The sequence below is a fragment of the Heterodontus francisci genome, chromosome 1 (genome assembly GCF_036365525.1).
Source record: "Heterodontus francisci isolate sHetFra1 chromosome 1, sHetFra1.hap1, whole genome shotgun sequence".
NCBI classification, from domain to species: domain Eukaryota; kingdom Metazoa; phylum Chordata; class Chondrichthyes; order Heterodontiformes; family Heterodontidae; genus Heterodontus; species Heterodontus francisci.
Window position 1 is genome coordinate 214,629,021 of NC_090371.1, and position 19,213 is coordinate 214,648,233.

The 19,213-nt window shown below is 42.2% G+C and overlaps 1 protein-coding gene across 3 annotated transcripts in view; it reads left to right on the forward strand.

Annotated features, from left to right (window-relative positions):
* The window catches only part of smad1 (SMAD family member 1), a 158,746-nt gene that overhangs the window by 75,014 nt on the left and 64,519 nt on the right, over positions 1 to 19,213 (forward strand). For all 3 annotated transcript variants that reach the window (XM_068041356.1, XM_068041371.1, XM_068041365.1), the window contains exons 3-4: positions 9,361 to 9,612; positions 15,990 to 16,112. In XM_068041356.1, coding sequence (XP_067897457.1) covers positions 9,361 to 9,612; positions 15,990 to 16,112 — 375 coding nt within the window. The remainder of the gene's footprint in view (positions 1 to 9,360; positions 9,613 to 15,989; positions 16,113 to 19,213) is intronic.

Sequence of the window (19,213 nt, forward strand, 5' to 3'; positions counted from 1 at the left end):
GGGTATTGCAAGGATCAGTGCTTGGGCCACAGATGTTCACAATCTATATAAATGATTTGGATGTGGGGACCAATTGTAATAATTTGCTGAGGACGCAAAACTAAGTGGGAATGTAAGTTGTGAGGAGGATGCAAGGAGGCTTCAAGGGTATTTGGACAGGCTAAGTGAATGGGCAAGAACATGGCAGATGGAATATAATGTGAATAAGTATAAAGTGATCCACTTTGGTCGAAAAAACAGAAAGGCAGTCTATTTCTTAAATGGTGAGAGTTTGGGGAGTGTCCGTAGAGAGCTGGGTGTCCTTGTTCATGAGTCACTATAAGCTAGTATGCAGGCGCAGCAAGCAGTTAGGAAGGCAGATGTTATATTGGCCTTCATTGCAAGTGGATTTGAGTACAGGAATAAAGATGTGTTACTTCAATTGTATAAAGCCTTGCTGAGACCACACCTGGAGTATTGTGTATAGTTTTGGTCGTCTTATCCAAGGAAGGACATACTTGCCATAGAGGGAGTGCAACGGAGGTTCACCAGACTTTTTTATTCTTTCATGGGATGTGGGTGTCACTGGAAAGGCCAGCATTTGTTGCCCAACCCTAATTGCCTTTGAACTGAGTGGCTTGCCATTTCAGAGGGCTGTTAAGAGTCAACCACATTGCTGTGGGTCTGGAGTCACATGCAGGCCAGACCAGGTAAGGACAGCAGATTTCCTTCCCTAAAGGACATTAGTGAGCCAGATGAGTTTTTACAACAGACTACGATAATTTCATAGAATCATAGAAAGTTTAAAGCACAGAAAGAGGCCACGTGGCCCATGGTGTCTGTGCCGGCCGAAAAACGATCCACCTATTCTCATCCCGTCTTCCAGCATTTGGTCTGTAGCCCTGCAGATTACGGCACTTGAACATAACATAAGAAATAGGAGCAGGAGTAGGCCGTTCGCCCCCTCAAGCCTACCCCGCCATTCAATAAGATCATTGCTGATCTGCCCCAGACTTCAACTGCCTTTTGAGTCAGCTGCTCATAACCCTCAACTCTCCGATATTTCAAAAATCTATCTACCTCCTCTTTAAATACTTTCAGTGATCTAGCCTCCACAGCTCTCTTGGGGTAGAGAATTCCAGACATTCACTACCTTCTGCGAGAAGAAATTCCTTCGCATCTGAGTTTTAAATGAGTGTCCCCTTATTCTGTAACCATGTCCCCTAATTCGAGATTCCCCCACTAGTGGAAACAACATCTCAACATCTATCCTGTCAAGTCCCCTCAGAATCTTGTACGTTTCAGTAAAATCACCCCTCATTCTTCTAAACTCTAATGAATAAAGGCCTAATCTGTTTAGCCGTTCTTGATAAGTCAACCCCTTCATCCCAGGAATCAGCCCAGTGAATCTCTTTTGAACTGCCTCCAGTGCCAGTATAATCTTTCTTAAATATGGGGACCAAAACTGTACACAGTACTCCAGGTGCGGCAACGCCCTGTACAGTTGTAACAAGCCTTCCCTATTTTTAAACTCCAATCCCCTAGCAATAAAGGCCAAAATTCCATTTGACGCCTTAATTACTTGCTACACCTGCATGCTAACTTCTTGTGTTTCATGCACAAAAACACCCAGATCCCTCTGTGCTGAATTCTATTGGAGTCTCTCTCCATTTAAAAAATAGTCTGCCTTTTGATTCTTCTTACCAAAGTGCATTTCCTACATTAAACGCCATTTGCCAAGATTTTACCCTCTTGCTCAACCTATCTATATCCCCTTGCAGATTCCTTATGTCCTCATCACCACATGCCCTCCCACCTATTTTTGTATCGTCAGCAAATTTGAATCTATTACACTCTGTTCCCTCCTCCAAGTCATTGATATAGATAGTAAATAATTAAGGCCCTCGGACTGATCCTTGTGGCGCTACACTAGTTACATCTTTCCAACCGGAAAAATCCAGATTATCTGTCTTCTGTGAGTTAATCAATTCTCAATCCATGCTAATACATTACCCCCAATACTGTGAGCTTCTATCTTGTGCAGTAATCTTTTCTGTGGCACCTTATCGAATGCCTTCTGAGGTGCATAACCAGACTCCTTTTGAATGAGTTGAGGGTTTCTGCCTCAACTACCCTTTCAGTGAGTTCCAGACCCCCACCACCCTCTGGGTGAAAAAGGTTTTCCTCACCTCCCCTCTGATTTTTCTACCGATCACTTTAAATCTATGCCCCCTCGTCATTGACCTTTCTGCTAAGGTGAGCAGACCCTTCACATCCACTCCATTCAGGCCTGTCAAAATTTTGTACATTTCAATCAGATCTCCCCTCAGCCTTCTCTATTCCAAGGAGAGCAACCCCAAACTGTTCAATCTTTCCTCATAGTTACATTTTCCAGTCCTGGCAACATCCTCGTAAATCTCCTCTGTACCCTCTCTAGTGCAATTACATCCTTTCTGTAATAAAGTGAGCAGAACTGCAACAGTACACAACTTGTGGCCTAACCAGTGAGTTATACAGTTCCAGCATAACCTCCCTGCTCTTATATTCTATACTCTGGCTAATAAAGGAAAGGATTCCATATGCCTCCTTAACCACTTTATCGACCTGTCTTACCTTGAGAGATCTGTGGACATTCACTCCCAGATCCCTCACTTCCTCTACACTTCTCAGTGTTTTCCCATTAATCGTGTATTCCTTTGCCTTGTTTTACCTCCCCAAAGACATTTCACTTCTCCAGGTTGAATTCCATTTGCCACTTTTCTGCCCACCTGACCAGACCATCTCTCTTTCTGCAGCCTACAGCTATCCTCCTCACTATCTACCACACGGCCAATCTTTGTGTCGTCTGCAAAGTTCTTGATCATGCCCCCTATATTTACATCCAAATCTGTAATATTTATCACAAAAAGCAGGTGACCCAGTACTGAGCCTGGCGGAATGCCACTGGAAACAGCCCTCCAGTTTCTAAAACACTCGTCAACTATTACCCCTTGTTTTCTGTCGCCGAGCCAATTTTGTATCCACCTTGCTGCATTTGCCTGGATCCCATGGGATTTTATTTTTTTAACCAGTCTGGTATGTGGGACCTTGTCAAAAGCAGTGCTAAAATCCATGTAGACCACATCAACTGCACTACTCTCATCTATCTTCCTTGTTACTTCAAAAAATTCGGTCAAGTTGGTCAAACAAGATCTTACCTTAATCAAAGCATGCTGACTATCCTTGCTTAATCTGTGCCTTTCTAAGTGACTGACAGTTTATCCTGTGTCTCAGAATAGATTCCAATAATTTGCCCACTATTGAGTTTAGACTGACTGGCCTGTAATTATTCGGTCTATCCTTTGCTCCCTTTTTAAACAGAGTTATAATGTTCTCCAATCCTCCGGCACCAGACCTATATCCAATGAGGACTGGAAAATGATGGTCAGACCTTCCGCTATATTCTCCCTTTAACAGGGTACATTTCATCTGGCCTTGGTGTTCAACTTTCAAGGATGCTAATCCCATTAATACTTCCCTTCTCCCTAATGTTTATCACATCCAATGCTTCACACTCCTCAACTACAATATCTGCATTACCCCCCTCTTTTGGGAAGACATGCGCAGTATTCATTAAGAACAATACCAACATCTTCTGCCCCTATGCATAGGTTACCTTTTTGGTCTTTTATGGGCTCTACTTCTTAGTTATCCTCTTACTCTTAATGTATTGATAAAACATCTTTGGGTTCACCTTGACTTTGCTTGCCGATATTCCTTTATGCCCTCTCTCTGCTTTCCTAATTTCCTTTTTGATTTCACCCCTCCACTTTCTATACTGCTCGGCTTTCCGTCGTATTGAGTTCTCTGTGTCGGACATAAGCTTTCCTTTTCTGCCTTGTCTTGCCCTGTAAGCTCCTTGACATCCATGGGGCTCTAGATTTGGCCGTCTTACCCTTTTTTCTTTGTGTGAACATGTTTACTCATGGCACCATTAGAGACCAGTTTTCAATTCCAGATTTCAATTATTAAATTGAATTTAAATTCCACCAGCTCCTATGGTGGGATTTGAGCCAGTGTCCTCGGGCATTAGACTGGGCTTCTGGATTACTAATCCAGTGACATTACCATTACACCACCACCTCCCCAAGGGCTGGCGGGATTGTCTTATGAGGAGAGATTGCAGAAACTGGGCCTGTATTCTCTAGACTTTCGAAGAATGAGAGGTGATCTCATTGAAACTTACAAAATTCTTACAGGGCGTGACGGGGCAGATGTGGATAGGATGTTTCCTCTGGCTGGTGAGTCTAGAACCAGGGGACACAGTCTCAGAGTAAGGCTGAGATGAGGAGGAATTTCTTTACTCAGAGGGTGGTGAATTTGTGGAATTTTCTACCCCAGAGGGCTGTGGAAGCTCAATTATTGAGCGTGTTTGTCAGAAATCGATAGGTTTATGGATACTTAGGCCATCAAGGGATATGGGGATAGTGGGGAAAAATGGCGTAACGGTAGATGATCAGCCATAATCTGTTCGAATGGCGGAGCAGGCTCGACGGTCTGAATGGTCTACTCTTTCTATTTCCTATGATCCTATGAGTGTTTTCAACCATGGGAAATCTGGCTTCCCTGTTCTCAAATGAAATTTCTACATATCTTTGTGATATCAACAACCAAGATCATTTTCATTAGACATTTCATATTGCAGTGCCTTCCAGCTGCTATCTTTTATGCAGTCAGAAATATAATTGCCTGTTAATCTGGAGCACACCATTGGGAATTGATCACCTGCAACTTAGCTTGGTCAGGGTGTGTAGCCTAAGAGGTCTGAAACATTAAAGAAGGCGCATTGATCAACTGATCAGAAATAACCAACGTTAACCACTAATTGTAAACATTTAGAAAAACTGAAAGACTAAATTGCTTGCTTTCTCCAATTGTTGAGACCCCTGATGGCTGCTGTATAACTAGTAATATTTTCGGCATGAAACAACCTTGCAGTTGGAGCAATGTCGATCCTGCTGATGTCGCCTGTACTGCTGAGTGGAGAAACCTGAAGCTTTTGCCCCTGGGGTAAAGTCGAGGAATAATTGAATCATCCATGAACTGTTGTTGTGTGCCTCCCAATGGCTGGTTCAAAGTATTGTTGGTAGCAGTTGCTTTATGGAGAACTGGTGGATGACTAAGCAGGGCAGAGAACAAAAGTGCTTTGAAGACGAGCTGAAGATTCACTTGAAGCAGTGCAAGATGGTCTTTGATTCTGGCCACCGATAACGTGGGAAAGTGAAAGGAATGAAGGGCTTTGAGCAATAATGCCGTGCTAGTATGGAAGCAAGATGTGAGAGTCCCAATCTTTCTGTCTGTCAGAGGGATCAACAGGAAATCCTTTTAGGAATGAGGCTTGTGTTAGACAATTGTCTATTGTGTATTGGCAGGCATAGTCATCAACTTTTGCATCCTTCGGCACTGTAGTCCTCAAATTTGAGACTCTCAGTACTAATTTATAGAGATAAGGGTAAAATTGAAACTGAAGAGAAAGGCATAGACAATAAAGGAGAATATGACAAACGGGACTACAAAGAGGTTAGAAAAGTAGTAAAGAAAATTGGGAAAGCTAAGAACTACGAAATGAAATTATCGAAGAATATGAAGATTATTGTATTCTGTGCACACATAAATAACAAAACAGAAAATCAAGGTATGAATAGGGCCACTAAGGGATCAACTCACTTAGTGCAGAAGGGCATAAATATTGAATAGTTACTTTGCCTCAGTTTTCCTAGGGAGACTAATGAAATGGACATGGCATTCAAAGAAAACATCAAAAAGGATATCCAGACATTTAAGCTAGAAAGGGGGTGGAAATAAGTGGAAAAACTGGACAAATCTAGAGAGGATAAAACAAACCCCTGGTCTGGATAGATTGCCAGAGGACTGGCAGACAGCTGGTGTTCCTATGTTCAAAAAGAGAGAGAGAGGAAAAAATCCAGAGAACTATAGACCAGTTAGCTTAATGTTGGTGCTAGGAAAGATTTTAGAATCTTTACTCTTAAATATGTGATAGAAAATCATCTAGCAACCGAAAATATATAAAAGAATTTTAAGCATGGATTTCAAAAGGGATGGTCATGCTTGGCTATCCTTTAGTGAATTATTTGAAGAAGTAATACTTTGAGTTGACAAGGGTATTGCAATGGATGTAGTATATATGGACCTTTGAGAAGCCACGCAGTAGACTTCTGACTAAGGTTAGAACATGTGGAATCGGGAGACAGGTAGTAGACTGAATAGCAAACCAGCTGCAAACGGAAAACTGTGCAGGGGTTAAGGGTAGTTACTCAGAATGGTGGAAGGTGAGAGGTGTGGTTCCACAGGGACCAGGGTTCACCATTTAGTATAAATGATTTGCAATCTGATGTACAGTATCAGATTTTGCGGATATCAAACTGGGGGTATAGTTAATCCTGAGGAAGATAGTGACAAAATCCAAAACCACAGTGACCTGAAATTTGTGGTCAGCGGCGAACAAATGTTGCTCACCGGTCATTACGCTTACAGCGGCCCACAGCTTTTTCTGGACTTTTGTGCAGCAACTTGTCATCAGGAATACCCATTAAGGTAATGTCCCCTTGTTCTGGACTCCTCATCAGAGGAAATAGATTTTCGCTATCTGCCCTATCAAATGCTTTAATCATCTTAAATACCTCAATTATATCACCTCCTCCAAGACCAGTATACACTTCCTGAGGTGTGGTGTCCAGAAACATGTTGCACTGTTTTGCAATGTATAAAGAGCATTTTATTCAGTTTAGAAACAGATTTGCAGTTGCACTGCAGGGAGTTGTGATAACACCAGTAGTTTGTTAGCTTGAGTCCAATAAATTGGGAAATTAATTTACTATTCATTTTTCTACAACATATTGAACAAATTCAAGGTTGTACTCAATGCCAAAAATGTTACCCAGCTTCTACAATAGCTGCCAGTGACGAATTTTATAACAATCCAGTGAAATTCAAACTGCAGGCACAAGATGTGTGCTAACCCACTATTTGGTCCTTTTTAATATGTATTAATGTGTTGTTAAGCATCTTTTTTTTTCTTTTAATTTTACATTGCCTTTGAAGATATGAAACTTGGTTTCATTGTGATGTGATGGACACGTCCTATCAGTTTAAAATGTATTAAGGTTATATGACTGAATGGAGGAAGGTTAATTTGGGGCCTGATAGTCTATAGCTGATGGGAGTGCCGAGTAGTATCATTAATCAGCATTACTCATCCACTCTCATACTAATTTTTGTATTGATATTTTATTACTTTAGCTGCTGTTTCTTGCACAGACTCCATATTGATTTTTCTGACTGTCTGTGGTAGAGAAATGACAGACTGATTTCAGTAGGTGAGATGACCATCAGCTTGATTAGCTAATATCAAGGTTCTGTTGCAAACTCGGATAGGCAAAGGATGACTCAGATTTACTGATTAATGCAGTAAAGGTAATTTGGGGTCCGTAATTGTGAACAGTCAGCTATTTTGCTGCAGTCAAAGATTAAAAAGCATTCTGTTTTTGTACAAGGGCACAGAATGAATCAACTTTTTTTGAATGGCTACAGTACTTCATTGTGCACACGTGTATCATGTAAAGCTGAAGGTTGAATAAAAGAATTTTTGTTAATGTTGAATTTTATACCATTTTGACCCTTAAAGTATAAGAATTGGGTGAAGGATAGGAGAGATGGGTCTTTCAGGTTGCTCTCCCTCTGTCTGGTTTTCTTTTTCTTTGTGGGATGTTTGTAACCAGTTACCTGCCCTGTTAGCTAATGGTGCGTGGTATGGAGGGACTAGGAAAATTCCTTGGACAAAATAATCGCTGTTAAAGATTGATGAATGTACTTTACTTGGGCATACCATATGCAGTATAATATACATTTTTTCCGCAAGTGAACCAATATAATTTTGAAAATGAAAACGATTCTCCTTGGAAACCCATGAGAAGAATTGCAAAGGAAGCTTAGTGCGACTTACCTGCAAAGTGTTCCATTTTATTTTGTGACTTTCAAACCCAGGCCCAAGAGGGAAGTACTGCCTCTTGGGATCTCCCCAGGAGCCCATCTGAGATTGGGAATTATGATCAAGCTTTAATTCCACCTTCCCTAAAGTCCACTGGATTTTTAGTTCTGAAATCAAATCCTCTGGCATCAATTGAGATTGATCCCACTATCCACGCCACCTAGATCAATAGCGCCATGAAGTTAGATTGTTCTTCTGCTTCAATCTCCACATTCAGCCATTGATGACCTTGTGATAGATTTCTATAAGTCATTGGAAGAGGATCACAGAGTCACTGGCATATTTTGTGTGCCTACTTCTCAAATCTGCTGGAACAATGCTTCATGTACAGCCACATGGGTAGACTGTTGTCTCCTTACAGTAAAGGCCTGAAAATAAAACCCAATCCGAACCTGACTGAACCACATCGGACCCAAGCCCGACCCAGCCCGAGTCCCTCTTATTTTTTCCGCGCCTGACCTGACCCGAGCCCAACCCCACCACCGGAATGTTCACTTTACCTACCTTCCGACTCCGAATCTGCAGTAAGCTGCAGCAAGAGTGCAATGACATCATAGAGACGCTCACTGCGCAGACTCCGTTTCCCTCCTTGACGTTCCGGACTCACAGCTCATGTCGGCTTTTCAACTTTTGACACTTGCCAGCAGAGCAAAATGCAATACTTTGTGTGTCCAGCCCGACCCGACCCGAGCCCGAAAGCTGGACCCGGAAGAGCGACCCAACTGGAACCCGACACATGTCGTCTGGTCCCATCGGGTTCGGGTTGGGTAGCAGGCCTTTACCTTGCCGTACTTATATGCTTTTTATTCTTGAGTGGTGTCAAGAGACAGTAAATGCTGCTACATTATTTGAAAAGCTGTTTTTTCTCCCTTTACAGCCACACGTTACGTAGATGTCTCAAATACTGCTTTGTTTTTGACTCATCAGTCTTGAATCCACAAGACAGTTGTAGGTTCAAAGTATGTATGGGGTTAAGGGGGAGGGGGTAGTAGTTTAAACTTTTTATCAAACAATGTTATTTGTAAAGCTCTTTGCAACATCTTGTACTCAAGAAAGGCTCCATATAAATGCAAATCTCTTCCTTCAATTTACCTATGGTGTCGTTCCATTCAAGCTAACAGAAAGGACAACCATTCTCTAGATAGTGGGAGTGGAGATCATTGTTGTATATGTGCTGACTCCATGTATGTATGTGTGTGTCTATATGATCAGAGAGATGCCATTTGCTTATGCTCTGAATTTGTAATTCTTTATTTGCTAACCAACAAAGAGTTTTACGTGGTTTTTGTTGTAGAACATTATTTAATTTTTTGCCTCCCCTTCTCTTGTTCCAGTTCTTCCTCCAGTGTTGGTTCCAAGGCACAGTGAATTTAACCCACAGCATAGCCTACTTGCACAGTTTCGTAATTTGGGGCATAATGATCCCCCTATGCCGCAAAATGCTGCCTTTCCAGTTTCTTTCCAGCAACCGAACACCCACCCATTTCCCAACTCTCCCAACAGAAGTTATCCTAGCTCCCCAGGAAGTAGTACATATCCTCATTCTCCAGCAAGCTCTGGACCAAGCAGCCCATTTCAGATGCCAGGTAAGAGTAATATTCTGTCTTACTACAACTTTGTTAGATTTCATTGTTACATTAACTACCCAAATTAGATCTAACCAAAATGGTTTAATTTTGGTTGCAGAATGCTTCCCTAGAAATAAGAATACTTTTTATTGTCCAAAGCAGTACTTTTTTTTAGGGTTTTTTTAGTGCCGGCATAATTTTTAAGGAATAACAAGGCAGTGGTGGGGTCAGAGCAAATAATCCATTTGACTCTCGTGGACAGAGAAATGAGTTACAACAGTAAATAGATGCTTGGAATTCGCTGCCATGGACAGATGTACAGTATTGTAATCACATTCTAGGATAAACTGGTCTGTTCTCAATAAATGGAACGTAGCATCTGATTGATTGTTACACTCGGCTTGTCAGGTACAATTGATTGCATGCTTCCTCTCGTGAAAAGAAAACAGACTGATTTGATCAAGACTGCAGTCATAATGGTTTCCTTCACTGAAATTGATTCTTGGAGGGAGAGCCTGTTGTTTATAACTCTGAAACACAGTATAGTGGCAGTGGTTATACAGGTGACTTATTGCAGTTGAATGTTCAAAACAAATATTTGCAGAAGTGTTTAGATTAACTGTTGTAGAAACTATCAATCGTACATATTTTAAATTGGTGCCATGAATCGAGAATTCTAAATTGAATTGCTGAAAGCTGCTCTCTAACTTCACTCTTTAAAAAAAAAAATCTAATACCTGGCTGCCACAGTCAATGAACTGTAAGAATACATGGAACACATGATACAAGAGCAAAATACTGCAGATGCTGGAACTTTGAAATGAGAACAGAAAGTGCTGGAAATACTCAGCAGGTCTGGCAGCATCTGTGTAGAGAGAAACAGAGTTAACATTTCAGGTCTGTGACTCCATCAAAACTGGCAAAAGTTAGAAATGTAACAGTCTTTGAGCAAATGAAAAGGGGGAGGGGGGGCGGGGGAAAGAACAAGAAGAAGGAGCTCGCTGAAGTGAACTGGGTTACTAGGCTAGGAGATAGATCAATAGAGAAACAGTGGCAGACATTTAAGGGAATATTTCAGAATACTCTAAGTATATTCCTACTATAAAGAAAAATTCTAAAGGGAGGACCCACCATTCCTGGTTAACTGAAGAAGTTAAGGAAAGCATCAAACTTGAGGAAAAAACGTACAATTGTGCAAAGATGAGTGGCAGATCAGATGATTCATCAGAATATAAAGAATGGCAAAGAATGACTAAAAGGTTAATCAGGAGAAAGAAATTAGAGTATGAGGACGCTAGATAGAAATGTAAAAACGGATAGCAAGAGTTTCTACAGGTATTTAAAAAGAAAAAGAGTAAGTAAAGCGAGCGTTGGTCCTCTAGCGAGTGAGAATGGGGAGTTAATAGATAATAAGGAAATGGCGGATGAAATGAACAAATATTTTGCTTCTGTCTTCACTAGAGAGGATACAAAAAAAATTCCAGTCTCAGCCGTAAATCAGGAGGTGGAAGGAAGAGAGGAACTTGGTGAAATTACAATCACCAGGGAAGCGGTACTGACCAAACTGATGGAGCTGCGGGCTGACAAGTCCCCGGGTCCTGATGGGCTTCATCCTAGGGTCTTAAAAGAGGTGGCTAATGAGGTAGTCGATGCGTTGGTGTTTAATTTTTCAAAATCGCTAGATTCTGGAAAGGTTGCACCAGACTAGAAAGTAGCAAATATAACCCCTCTATTCAAGAAGTGGGGGGAGGCAGAAAACAGGTAACTATAGGCCAGTTAACTTGACGTCTGTCATGGGGAAGGTGTTCGAATCGATCATTAAGGAGGTTATAGCTGGGCACTTAGAAAAACTCAAGGTAATCTGGAATAGTCAGCATGGTTTTGTGAAAGGGAAATCTTATTTAATTTATTGAAGTTGTTTGAAGGAGTAGCATGTGCTGTGGATGAAGGGGTGCCCGTTGACTTACTGTAATTGGATTTCCAGAAGGCATTTGACAAGCTGCCATATAAAAGGTTATTGCACAAAGTAGGAGCTCATGGTGTAGGGGGTAACATATTAGCATGGATAGAAGATTGGCTGGCTGGCAGAAAACTGAGAGTATGCATAAATGGGTCCTTTTCAGACTGGCAGGATGTGCCAAGTAGAGTCCTGCATGGGTCTGTGCTGGGACTTCAACTTTTTACAAGTTATATCAATGACTTAGATGAGGCGAGCGGTGGTATGGTAGCTAAATTTGTAGATGACACAAAGGTAGGAAAGTATGTTGTGCAGAGGACATGAGGTTGCAGACCAATATAGATAGGTTGAGGGAGTGGGCAAAAATCTGGCAAATGGAGTATAATGTGGGAAAATGTGAAGTTGTTCACTATGGCAGGAAGAATAAAAAAGCAGAGTTTTACTTAAACGGAGAATGACTGCAGAACTCCGAGGAGCAGAGGGATCTACGTGTTATAGTGCATGATCACAAAAAGTTAGTATGCAGGTACAGCAAGTAATAAAGAAGGCTAATGGAATGCTGTCCTTTTATTATGAGAGGAATGGAAAATAAAAGTAAGGATGTTATGCTTCAGTTATACAGGGCATTGGTGAGACCGTATCAATCTGTGTGCAGTTTTGGTCTCCTTATTTAAGGAAGGATGTGAATGCATTGGCGACAGTTCAGAGGAGGTTTTCTAGATTGATACCTTGGAATGAGCGGGTTGTCATATGAGGAAAGGTTGGACAGACTGGGCTGGTTTTCATTGGGAGTTTAGAAGAGTGTGAGGAGACTTGATTTGAAGTATATAAGATCCTGACTGGCCTTGTCAGGTGAATGTGGAGGGGATGTTTCCTCTTGTGGGTGAGTCCAGAACTAGGGGACACTGTTTGAAAATTAGCGGACACCCTTTTAGGAGAGAGACAAGGATAAATTTTTTATCTGAGTGTTGTGCGACTTTGGAACTCTCTGCCTCAGAAGGTGGTGGAGACGGGGTCATTGAATATTTTTAAGGCGGAGGTAAATAGATTCTTGTTGGGCAGGGGAATCAAGATTATAGGGGGTAGATAGGAGCGCGGAATTAGAGACAAACAAATCAGCCATAATATTAAATGGCAGAGCAGGTTTGACGGGCTGAATGACCTACTTCTCCGAATTCGTATGGTCGTAAGGAAGGACTTTGAATTTACTTGTGTATTCGATGTCTTTGAAATTCAAAGACTGACATAAAGTTGAAGCAATTAAACATGTTAAATTTCAATGAGCAGCCCATTACTTAAATTTAAGCTTGCAGTTTTTAAGTCCATGATTTACTTAAAAATACATGTTAAGTAAAGGTACATATTAAGTACTTGGAATGAAGCAGTTTTCTAAAATTTAGCGCAAAACTGAATTTAACATGGAGAAATACATATAGATTTATTTAAACAAATTGGATAGCTTAAGCCACAAAATTTATATTGCAAACTTAAAACTAAATTTGGTTTTATTATTTCTACATCCCTTTCTCAATCAGTTAAGGTATTTATTACAAGGTCATAAGATAAATGCACGTAAGCTCATTTGACCTATAATACTTTATCCATTCATAAAAATACCATATTCCCCTCCCGGCTACAACACTGGCATCTACCTGACGATGTGGAAAATTGCTCAGGTATGTCTGTACACAAAAAGCAGGACAATTCCAACCCGCCATTTACCTCCCATTAGTCTACTCAATCATCAGCAAAGCGATGGAAGGTGTCGCGACAGTGCCATCAAGCGGCAGTTACTCACCAATAACCTGCCCACTGACGCTTGGTTTGAGTTCTGCCTGGGTCACTCAGCTCCTGACCTCGTTACAGCCTTAGTTCAAACATGGACAAAAGAGCTGAACTCCAGAGGTGAGGTGAGAGTGACTGCCCTTGATATCAAGGCAGCATTTGACCAAATATGGCATCAAGGAGCCCAAGCAAAACTGGAGTCAATGGGAATCGGGGAAGACTCTCCACTGGTTGGAGTCATACCTAGCACAAAGGCAGATGGTTGTGGTGGCTGGAGGTCAATCATCTGAACTTCAGGACATCACTGCAGGATTTCCTCAGGGTAGAGTCCTAGGTTGAACCACCTTCAGCTGCTTCATCACTGACCTTTCCTCTGTCATAAGGTCAGAAGTGGAGATGCTTGCTGATGATTTCACAATGTTCAGCACCATTCATGATGACCTTGATACTGAAGCAGTCCGTGTAGAAATACAGCAAGGCCTGGACAGTCTGCAGGCTTGGGCTGATATGTGGCATGTAACATTTGCGCCACACAAGTGCTAGGCAATGACTATCTCCAACAAGAGAGAATCTAACCATCTCCCCATGGCACTCTATGGCATTACGATTGCTGAATTCCCCATTTATCAACATCCTGGGGGTTACCACTGACCAGAACCTGAACTGGAGTAGCCATATAATACAGTGGCTAGGAGTCCTGTAGCGAGTAACTTGCCTTCTGACTCCCCACTGCCTGTCCACCATCTACTAGGCACAAGCCAGGAGTGTGATGGAATACTCTCCACTTGCCTGGATGTGTGCAGCTCCAGCAACACTCGGGAAGCTCGACACCATCCAGGACAAAGCAGCCCGCTTGATTGGCACCCAATCCACCACTTTCAATATTCACACCCTTCACCACCGACACACGATGGCAGCAGTGTGTACCATCTACAAGATGCACTGCAGCAACTTGCCAAGGCTCCTTCGACAGCATCTTCCGAACCTGCAACCTCTACCACCTAGAAGGTCACGGGCAGCAGATGCATGGGAACACCACCATCTGCAAGTTCTCCTCCAAGCCACACGTCATCCTGACTTGGAACTATTTTGCCATTGCTTCACTGTCACTGGGTCAAAATCCAGGAACTCCCTTCCTAACAGCACTGTGGATGTACCAACACCACATGGACTGCAAAGGTTCAAGAAGGTGACTCATCACCACCTTCTCAAGGGCAACTAGGGATGGGCAATAAATGCTGGCCTAGCCAGCAACACTCACATCCCATGAACAAATAAGTTTAAAAAAAAAAATCCTGTTAAATTATTCCATTGTTTTTATCCACTGTCTGACCCAGAAGTTCATTTCACATGTTGAGCAGTTCATGTGTGAATAAGTTCCTGACATCGCGCCCAAATTTCCTCCTTTGCAGTTTGATTTGTTCCTCAGCTTTGTTCTACTATTGTGAATTGATTTAGTGCTCAATTTGCTTTCTTCCATTTAGTATCTCTGATACCTCTGAAGTGTGCTATCAGATGTCTCTATTCAAGGCTGAAAAGTCTAAATCTTTCCACTCGTTTCTCAAAACTCAGTAATTTAACGCTAGGGTTTATCCTTTGCATAGAATCTACAGTGCAGAAACAGACCATCCAACCCAGCTGGTCTATGCCAGTATTTATGTACACAACCTCCTGCAATTCTATAATGACCTCTTTGCACCCTGTGCCCATATCCTGCTGTTCCCTTCTCATGTGATTCTTTAAATGTGTTTGTGCCATCTGCTGCAATGATTCCATGTGGCTGCAAGTTCTGCATTCTTCTTTGTGCAAAGATCTTACTGAATTCTTTGTATGATCCATTAGTTGGTTACCTTGTCTGTATGCCCCCTTGTTCATGACTCAACCATAATTGGAAAGCATTTCTCCACATCCACACCATCAAACCCCTTCATAATTGTAAAGACTTCTATCAGGTCACCACTTAGTCTTCTCTTCCAGAGAAAAGGGCCCCAGCCTGTTCAGTCTTTCCTGATAGTTTCACACACTCAATTCTGGCTGCGTAGCTTAATATTCTATTTGCTTTGTGTGCTGTTTTTCAGTGATAGCACACATTAAGCCCCCAATTTAATAATATCTAGAAATGTTTCAACTTTAAACTGAGCAATCTCATTCACATTCCTAACATAGTTGTCACAATTTTTACCCCTCTTTACACTTCTTGGTATTAAATTTCAACTGACATTGTTCTGGTCACTTAAATATTTTATGTAACACATTTTACTAGGTTCCTGGCTACTACCTCAGAATAATCTGCTCTGCCACACAGATTGGTGTCATCTGCAGATTTGCCTGGCTAGCACTGAAGTTAGATAATCCACTGGTGGTCCCAAGTCTACAACACACCATTCAGTAGTTCTCCCCCACCTTGCACACCTAACCTCATTCCTCTTAAGTATTCAGCACTTCCTACCCTCTAACCAATTTATACATCCTTCTTTAGCTTTAGAATACCCACCACCTTGAGGTTTTAACTTCCAGGTTCTAAAATTGAATATTTTCTGAATTATGCTCCTAAGCCACTTCCACTGTTAAAGTGACATACTTGCATTGATTTGGAACTATTTAGTTCTTAGCAATCATTGTATATGGTTGTAATTTTGTTGTCTATCTACAGCTGATACCCCTCCTCCTGCGTATATGCCTCCAGATGATCAGATGACGCAAGATGGTTCACAGCCCATGGATACATCAAATATTCTTGTACCTACAATACCACCAAGTATAACTAACAGACCAGGTAAAGTGTGGGAACTGTAATGAAAACAAACAAAAAAACTTGTGCTCTTGTTTGAGTGTAAAATGCGCATTGTAAAGTTTGAGGCAGTTATGAATATAGGAGGCTGACTGCAATATGGCGGTTGCTGATAACCTTTGGCTGTACATATTAGTGTGATATAAATCAGTTTGTGACTATATCTTGTACTGAAGATCCTTCATTAATCTGACTGTCTGAAATAGTGCCTTCATCCAATTTGTTTTTCTTGGTAAATGTGTATTTAGTGAAAAAGTTATTTTTTCTTCAAGAGGAGACGCATCAATATATTTTCCCTGAAGATTGTAATTTGACTCTGGTGTGGTGGGTAAAGGCATATTGCAGTATGATACCAAATCAAAAAGAGCAGAAACATTTTTGCTATTGATGGATCTCTGCTCAGACAGCACTGGAGTTACTCCAGTTGACCACCATATCTTTGATCTAGAGTGAGGGAGAATATCAAGCAGAAGTTCTGCTGTTGAACCAGTGTCTTTCATTCAAGTATACAGGAAAGAGGGCTGAATTGGGTTTGACCTTTCACTCCCATCCTGCTGATTCTCCTGTCTAGATTCACACATGAAGAATGGGCATTTAGATGAGATTAGCAAATTGATCTTATTGTTACCCATATAGTTTTATATTTGTGGTGAGCTACAAAATTCAGTGCTCTGATTACTACCTGTCCCCAATTAAGGTTTTCTTTTGTTCTTGGGATGTCGGTGATGCTGGCAAGACCGCATATGTTGCTGAGAAGGTGGAGGACTGCCGCTGCCATGGACCATGGTGTGTGGTATTCAAGGATATTGAACCAGTGACAGTGACGGAACATAGCGCTAAGCCAGAATAAAACTCAACTTGAAGTGGTTGTGCTTCCACAGCTTTGCTGTTCTTGTTCTTTTTGGGCATAGCGGTTACAGGGGAGAAAATTTTGTTTTTATTATTCATTTATGGGATGTGGATGTCACTAGCTAGGCCAGCATTCATTGCTCTACCCTAATTGCCCTTGAGAAGGTGGTGATGAGCTGCCTTCTTGAACCGCTGCAGTCCATGTGGGGTAGGTACATCCACAGTGCTGTTGGGAAGAGAGTTCTAGGATTTTGGCCCAGCGGCGGTGAAGGAATGGCGATATGGTTCCAAGTCAGGATGGTGTGTGGCTTGGAGGGGCACTTGCAGATGGTGGTGTTCCTATGCATCTGCTGCCCTTGTACTTCTAGTTGGTAGAGGTCGCTGGGGTTTGGAAGATGCTGTCTAAGGAGCCTTGGTGCGTTGCTGCAGTGCATCTTGTAGATGGTACACACTGCTGCCACTGTGCGTCGGTGGTTGAGTGAGTGAATGTTTGTCGATGGGGTGCCGATCAAGCGGGCTGCTTTGTCCTGAGTGGTGTTGAGATTCTTGAGTGTTGTTGAAGCTGCACCGATGCAGGCAAGTGGAGAGTATTCCACCACACTCCTGGCTTGTGCCTTGTAGATGGTGGACGGACTTCGTGGAGTCGGGAGGTGAGTTACTCGCCACAGGATTTCTAGCCTCTGACCTCTTATAGCCACAGTATTTATATGGCTACTCCAGTTCAGTTTCTGGTCAATGGTAACCCCAAGATGTTGGTAGGGGATTCAGCGATGGTAATGCCATTGAACATCAAGGGAATATAGTTAGATTCTCTCTTGTTGGAGGTGGTCATTGCCTGGCACTTGTGTGGTGCGAATGTTACTTGCCACTTATGAACCCAAGCCTGAATATTTTCCAGGTATTCCTACATTTCTACATGGACTGCTTCAGTATCTGAGGAGTTGCAAATGGTGCTGAATGGTGCAATTATCAGTGAACATCCCCATTTCTAACCCTATGTTTGAAGGAAAGTCATTGATGAAGCAACTGAAGATGGTTGGGCCCAGGACACGGCCCTGAGGAACTCCTGCAGTGATGTCCTGGAGCTCAAATGATTGACGTCCAACAGCCACAACCATCATCCTTTGTACTAGTATGACTCCAACCAGCAGAGAGTTTTTCTCTATTCATATTGACTCCAGTTTTGCTAGAGCTCCTTGATGCCATACTTGGTCAGATGCTGTCTTGATGTCAAGGGCAGTCACTCTCATCGAATTGAGCTTGGCTAGTTGCCTGTTATCCTATAGATCGTATATACTGCAGACACCATGTGCTCGTAGTAGAGGGATGAATTTTGAGTCTGATGGCAGGAGTTACAATAAAATAAACTGCTCTATTCTGGATGATGTTGCGTCACTCGAATAGTGTTGTAGCTGCACCAACCTGTGCAAGTGTTAAGTATGCCATCGCATTCTTGAATTGAGCCGTACAGATGGTGGAGAGGCTTTGAGGGTCTCAGATAATCAACTTGTTGCAGAGTACCCCGCCTCTACCTTGCTCTAGTAGTCACAGTTTTGAAATGACTGGTCCAGTTATGTTTCTGGCCAAGATTAACTGCAAAGGTATTGGGAGTTGGGGGACTTTAAGATGGAGTTGTTGAAGATCAGGGGGAGATGACTGGTTTTACTCCTGCTTGAGATGGTCATTACTGGGCACTTGCATGGTTTTAATGTTATTTGAATCTTGTCATCCCAAGCCTGGATGTTGTCTGGCATGGCATGCTGAAAGAGTTGTGAATGGAGCTGAGTACTGAAATCCTGAGTAAACAGCCCCACTCCTGACTTTATGATGACAGGATGGTCCTTGAAGATAATTGGCTGTGGATGCTTTTCTGGGGAACACCTGCTTCAGTGTCCAGAGCCTGTGGTGAATGTCCATTGGTAACTATGACCATGATCTTTTGATTAATATGATTCCAGTCACTGGAGTGTTTTACTTTGACCCTCCCCCCCCCCCCCCCCCCCCCCCCCAGCCCCCAAATTAACTTAAGTTGTGCTAGGCTGCTTGGTGGCATGCTCACTCTAATACTGCAGTTTCGAGGACCGGTGCTCTCAACTCTGCTCTGGAGTTCAGCTCTCTTGCCCATGTGTTGGACAAATCTGTGATGAGTTCTGGAGAAAAGTGGTTCTGACGGTATCCAGATCGTATATTGGTCAAGTATTGTGATTGCACTATTGATAACTACTTCCATCACTTCA